This window comes from Diplotaxodon limnothrissa, linkage group LG3 (genome assembly GCF_057381915.1).
Source record: "Diplotaxodon limnothrissa isolate DT_005_m linkage group LG3, D_limnothrissa_male_GT1.1, whole genome shotgun sequence".
Classification (NCBI taxonomy): Eukaryota; Metazoa; Chordata; class Actinopteri; order Cichliformes; family Cichlidae; genus Diplotaxodon; species Diplotaxodon limnothrissa.
This window is the reverse complement of record NC_140598.1, coordinates 22,116,949-22,123,532: the sequence shown is the minus strand read 5'-3', so window position 1 is coordinate 22,123,532 and position 6,584 is coordinate 22,116,949. Positions and strand designations below refer to the sequence as shown.

Below are 6,584 nucleotides of genomic sequence, written 5' to 3'. Positions count from 1 at the left end.
ATAATACTCCAACCTTTCAACTCTGATCTTATTTAGTTCAACAATATATTTATTGTTGTCATAAACAGCCAAGAAGACAACAACAAACTGCTCCTCCCATTCAACACATGTCAGTCCATATCCCAGCAAACTAAATCATCTCCATTTACACATCAAATAGAAACATGAATCACTTGTAATGATTAGAAACGTGATAGAATTTCAAATCTAGTTTGGGGAGTCATTCAGTGAGAAACAGTGAAATGATTTTCCATGTGAAAAGGTGGACAGCAGAAACAGAAAGAAACAGTGAGAACTAAAAGAGAAACAAAGAGCTTTGGAACAACGAGGCAGCAGGAGGACAGCTGCAGTTTAACAGCTTCAACTCACTGACAGGAAACAACATTAGAAACATCATCATCCTCAACTCATCTGCTGCACTGACACTGACACCTTCAACGGACACACCTTCACTTTACCACCAGTGTTAATGTATGGAAACATCCTGTGAGTGAAAGTGTGTGTGAAGGTGTGTATGTGTGTGTTAGTATCAGGATCAGAGAACGACAGCTTTCCTCTGTTCCAGTCCAGATTCACTCTGATCATCTCGGGCCTTTTCTTTACTGAGAGATCAGTATAAGTGGATGGTGACCATGCTGAATATTTGCCTTCATCAAACCCTATTGTCCATAACCCTGACGGTTTGACTCCCTTCCTCTGCACAGACTCTGCCAACACACCCAGTTCCCACCATGTACTATCTTCAACCTCGATATCCCAGCTGTGAGTCCCTGAGTTAAAGCCCTCAGAGCCCAGGACAGAGCAGAACAAATCAAACCTCTCTGGATTATCAGGAAGCTGCTGCCTCTCTCCTCCTCGTCTCACACTGGTCAGATCTTCAGACAGGATGAGGCTTGGATGAGCAGTGTTTGGATCCAGAATGAGAGGAGTGTAGGAGACCATGTCCTTCATGTTGTTCCAGATGTTGAAGGTCAGGTTGCCCAGGTGTTTGGCCTGGTCTATCAGAGCTCCTGAGGGCAGCTGTGGATCATCCAGCAGGGGGCAGCACTGGACTCTTTCCACTGCAGCCTTGTAGTTGTGCAGGAATGAGACGTCTTCAGCTCTCAGCTCCTCCTCTGTGGCTCTGACTGTGTCTGAAAGAGCTGCTATCTCTCTGCTCAGAGCCTCCATCTTCTCCTTCATCATCCCACTCTTCTGCTCCTCTTCCTCCCTCAGTGCAGCCAGCCTGGCCTCCTCTTCCTCTGCTAGAAACTGATGAAGCTTCTTAAACTGCTCCTTAATCTGCCTCTCTGTGTGTCGGGCCTGGACCTTAATGTGTTCTGCTGTTTGATCAAACTTCACTTGAACTTCTTCACAAACCTTTAACTTCTCCTTTAAGGGCTCCAGAGTTTCCTGAAGTTCCTTTTTGTGTTGTTGTGCAGCTTCATCGATGGGTCTGAATCTGTGATTGGTGTGTTTTTCTGAGTCTCTGCAGACGAGACACGCTGGCTGCTGATGGTCCAGACAGAAGAGTTTGAGTTTCTCAGAGTGCAGACTGCAGAGAGCCTCTGAAGCTCTCTGATCTCTCTCCTGTAAGAACGACTCACACAGGTTCTTTAAAGCCAGGTTTAAAGGTGGATCATCCTTTGAAGATATGTTCTTACAAACTGGACACTCACGTATCTGTTTTTTGATCCACCATCTATTCAGACAGTCTTTACAGAAGCTGTGGCTACATGACAGAAGAACAGGATCTCTGAAGACCTCCTGACAGACCGGACAGCAGAGATCCTCCTCTGATCTTGAAGCCATTGAGTCTGTGAGTGAAGCTGAAAACAGCAGACAGGAAGTACAGTCAGTCCTGGCTCCCCTCCCTCCTCTACGACCTTCACTGAAACTTCCTTTGAGTCGTGTTTTTGCTCAAACTCACATTCAGTGAGTCAGCGTCAGCAGCTTGAAGCAGCAGTGTTGGAGTTTTCCACTTTTCTCTCCTGTAGTTGGACTCACTCAGAGGAAGCTGCTAGTTTGGTCTGAGCTCAGTCTGATCGTCTGTGCGTCTCTCTTTACTGACGGAAGAGGAACAGCCTGTTTCCTGGTTTCTCTCGGGTGAGTGACGTGAGGGGAGGAGAAAAATGTTGCTTTACCTGTAACATAGTTTAGTTTCATTCCAGAGTTAACCTGTCATCCTGCCTCTTGCTCACAATCTATAAAACAGACTTTTCATGTCCACAGATCACAGCATGAAGCTCAGATCATGAAGTGTGACTCAGTGGTGCAGCTTTTTGGCAGATTTATCTCAGACTTTGTTCTGGTTATTTGTCAGATTCCACAGCAGTGGGGGTGTAATGCAGTCACACAAACACAGGTGGTGTTAAGGTGGATTCACTTTGTTACAGACCTGTAAAAGTTAAATGGATTGCATGGGTGGGCAACTCCAGCTCTCAAGGGCTGCTGTCCTGCAGGTTTTAGATCTCACCCTGGGTCAACACACAAATCAAATGATTAGTTCATTACCAGGCCTCTGGAGAACTATAAGACATTTAGCAATTTAGCCATTTAAATTAGCTGTGTTGAATCAAGGATACGTCTAAAACCTTCAGGACATCGGTTCTTGAGGCCGGGAGTTGCCCACCCCTGAGTTACTTTAACTGCAGCTACTTTTCAGACCAACATCAAATTCTGTCTGACACAAACAACAGCTCTAGATGAACCTTTGTCCTCCTTTTTACTTTCTGAAGCACAGTTTAATCAATTTGAGCTTTTTAATTAATGTTGTTTAAAACTTTCTGCTGGAATTCTTTCAGGAAGATACCCACATAGCAAAATTGGTATGGCCACGATCTAGTCCCACATACCGCAAAGAATGATGGCCCTCCGGTGGCCCAGATATGGTTTGCCAGAGGTGGCCCACACATGGGCCAGCACAAGACCAGTTGCAGACACACTGCTGGTCCTGTGCTGGCCCAGAACTGTTTCAGCTATGTGGGAAATACCTGCTAAGAAACCACTACCAGGGAAAAGCAACAAGCAGAAGAGATTTGTTTAGGCCAAGAAACACAAGGAATGGATATTAGACTAGTGGAAACTGTGCTCTGGTCCAAATTTGAGATCTTTGGTGGAACCAAAGTTCTTTGTGTCTTTGTGCAAAACAGAAAAGGTGAAAGGTGTGATCGTGTGGGGGTCCTTTGCTGGTGACTCTCTATGGGATTATGATTGAAATCACTTTATTTTATGTATTTATCACATTTTAGTAATAATAATAATGGATTGGATTTATATAGCGCTTTTCAAGGCACCCAAAGCGCTTTACAATACCACTATTCCTTCACTCTCACATTCATACACTGGTGGAGGTATGGGCAGAAATCTGTGCCATCAGAAACTGAATTTGAATAAGTTAAATTTGAATTTGAATTGCTCAGATTGAATCTGAATTGTAACTTGAATAAATGCTTTTGAAAACTGAATTTGAATTAGTCTAATTTGAAATTGAATTTATGGTTTGAAAATGATCATCACTAAATAGAAATTGAAATTTTATATTTTGAAAATGAATTGATTTGCTTTGAAACTGCATTTTATCCTTTAAAAATTCAGCTCTTGAATAATTTCAGTTTCACTTCTCACCATTCAATTTCAGTTCTACAATTCAATTTCAGTTCTACAATTCAATTTCAGTTCCAAAATTCAGTTTTTTGGGACTTACATCCGGTTCCGGTTCAAGCGCAGATTAATAGAACTACGTTTTACTAGCGGACCGAAAGTGTTACCGACGGGAATCTACAGCATCTTGAGCTGAATTAAGACTTCAGAAGTCATTCGTCATGTCGAATGACCAGCGGATAAACTCTCAAGTTGGTAATAAATGTATTACATGTATAAGAACAAGCGTCATGTTAACAAATCATAGCCGTACGATAACTTTCATGCTTATTGTAGCTGCTAGCTAAAAACGCTAATTTAGCGTAGTTTGCCCTGAATTCAGCTTTGACAACAAATATGATCGATTGTTTCTAGTAGAATTCCAAAGTTGTCATCTTGGACCCTCTCAGAGTACCCCCTCTGTATGCTTGCAGAGACCCCTACAGTAGGGAAACATGCAAAACGGTGTCCAAACCTTTGTATTTTAGCTTTATTTATGTCTTACACAGCATCCCAACTCTTTAGCTAACTTAATAGGCGACCGTGGCTCAGGGGGTTGGGAAGCGTATCTGTAACCGGAAGGTCGCCGGTTCGATCCCCGGGCTCTCTGTCCTGGTCGTTGTGTCCTTGGGCAAGACACTGGTGTTGGCCAGAGGGGCCGATGGCGCGATATGGCAGCCTCGCTTCTGTCAGTCTGCCCCAGGGCAGCTATGGCTACAACCGTAGCTTCCTCCACCAGTGTGTGAATGTGAGAGTGAATGAATAGTGGTATTGTAAAGCGCTTTGGGTGCCTTGAAAAGCGCTATATCAATCCATTATTATTATCATTAATAACTTTAGCTAAAGTGAATAGTTAGTCTAATTCATTAGTGCAGCATTACTGGATCACCTCTGTTTGAAGTGATATAATATGATATACAACTATCACTGAAACAGCAAACTTTGTAAATAAGCAAACAACACTTCTCATTCTCTAAACGTTTGGCCACAGCTGTAGATTACACTATCAGTGCTTGTTCACTCTTGGCAATAATTACATTTCTAAATTTACTTTGTGCATTTACAGGTAAACAATATTTAATATTTTATCTAAATGACAGGTCTGGCCCGGATCCAGCATCAAGCTGGCACTTCTGACTGACTGTGTCATGGCAGAGTATATGTCAACCAGATGCAGGCCAAATCTGGCAATGAGGCACTATTTATGTTCCTATTTTACTATTTTAGTTAGAAGACCCAAATGCCATGTTGTAATACTATACTGCTATGGTTGCCAAAATTTCAAATACAGGTTTGACAGGTTTGTGAGTGTACTTTATCCAAAACCTAGAGAGGATTTACTCATCCTTAGAGCAGGTCACCTATTGAATGGAAGGTTAGTGGTTTGATCCATGGCTTCTCCAGTCTGCATGTCGACAGTGTGAGTGTGTATGAATGTAGTTAGGAAGCACTCAGATAAAAGAGTGTGTGGTTGGGTGAATTTGGCATGTTGTATAGAGCACTTTGAGTAATCTGGGAGAGTTGAAAAATACTATATAAGAATCAGACCATTCACTGTTCAAACAGAGTTTTGTCATGTGCTTTTGCACTATTATGCACATGTGTTTATTACATGGCTTAATTAAGGTACACATTAGGCTGACATCTGGGGCCAGAGCTTAAACTGTTCTGGGCCAGCACAGGGCCAGCAGTGTGTCTGCAACTGGCCCGTGGCTGCACACAACTTACACATGGCCCACATAGAGCAAAGAACGATGGCCCTTTGGTGGCCCAGACCGGGTTTGCCAGAGGTAATCTACACATGGGCCAGCAAAGGGCCACTAGTGTGTCTGCAGCTAGCCTTGTGCTGGCCCACATGTAGGCCACCTTTGGCAAACCAGATCTGGGCCACCAAAGGGTCGTCATTCTTTGCAGTATGTGGTCCATGTGTAAGCACATTATGTGGGCCAGATCCAGACCATACCAATTTTGCTATGTGGGTATCATATATCTCTACATCTTCAGTCTAGCTCATCCTTGCCCCTCTGCCACTTTAAAAGAGTTTGACCATCCGTCACCTCCCTAAAAACAGGCTTTCTGGAAATCTTCAAATCTATAATACACCCTCTGTGCAGGTGCAATAAAACCTCAGCCCCACATGTGATGACATTCGACATGCATGCACACACTTGGTGTCAGGAGAGATCTTGCTATACTAAAGCGATATGATTAAAATATGTGATTAATACATGAGAAAAGATATCGGCTACCACACCACTCTTTCAAAGATGAGGATGTACACATGCTGGACAGGGAGGAACACTGGTTTGAGTGGTAAGTCAAGGACACCATTTACGTGAAAAGGGTGTATTGGAATTTCTTTCATTTATGTATTGGTCAAAATGTTTTATTGTATAATGCTTTGGTGCCACTGGGGTGTCTACCTCACACCCTATTCAAGCAGTCAGATAGATGGTGGGGTTCTGGTAAGGAAATGGGGACATTCACACAGGAAGCCTGGCACCAATGTTTGGAGAGAGAGAGTCTGCCGGTCACGCTCCCTGCTATGGCTGCTCTCTCACCAAACTTGGTTTTGTTCTTTATTAAAGGATGTTAGCTACCGCTCACAGTTTGTCTGCAGGCTTTATTAAATGAAAACTTCAATAACAAAGGAATCGAGGAGGGGGCCTAAGGGTACATCTTTCACCATCTTACAATACTGTGATGGCAGCGATTCCCCAAATGGTAATCATGGCCTTTGATCAATAATCATTTTTTTCTTTCCTTTTTTTTACTTGTCCCATTTGAGTCTTTAGCCGTTAGAATTGTTGTCTGAAGGCCAACAAAGATACCCAATGGATTTACTTTACCAAGTGGATCGACCTTTGTTGTTATTATTTATTTATTTTATTGTTAGTTGTTACAGATGGGAAAGACATAGCTGAGGGATAGGAAAGGGGGGAAAGAAAAGGGGGAAGGAAAAG

General features: G+C 42.9%; 1 protein-coding gene across 1 annotated transcript; it reads right to left on the bottom strand.

Annotated features, from left to right (window-relative positions):
* Positions 1-402: 402 nt before the first annotated feature.
* LOC146634938 (zinc-binding protein A33-like) lies at positions 403-1,791 on the bottom strand. The gene has a single exon (XM_085350480.1). The coding sequence runs from the start codon at positions 1,789-1,791 to the stop codon at positions 403-405; it is 1,389 nt and encodes a 462-aa protein (XP_085206606.1).
* Between the last annotated feature and the right edge of the window lie 4,793 nt (positions 1,792-6,584).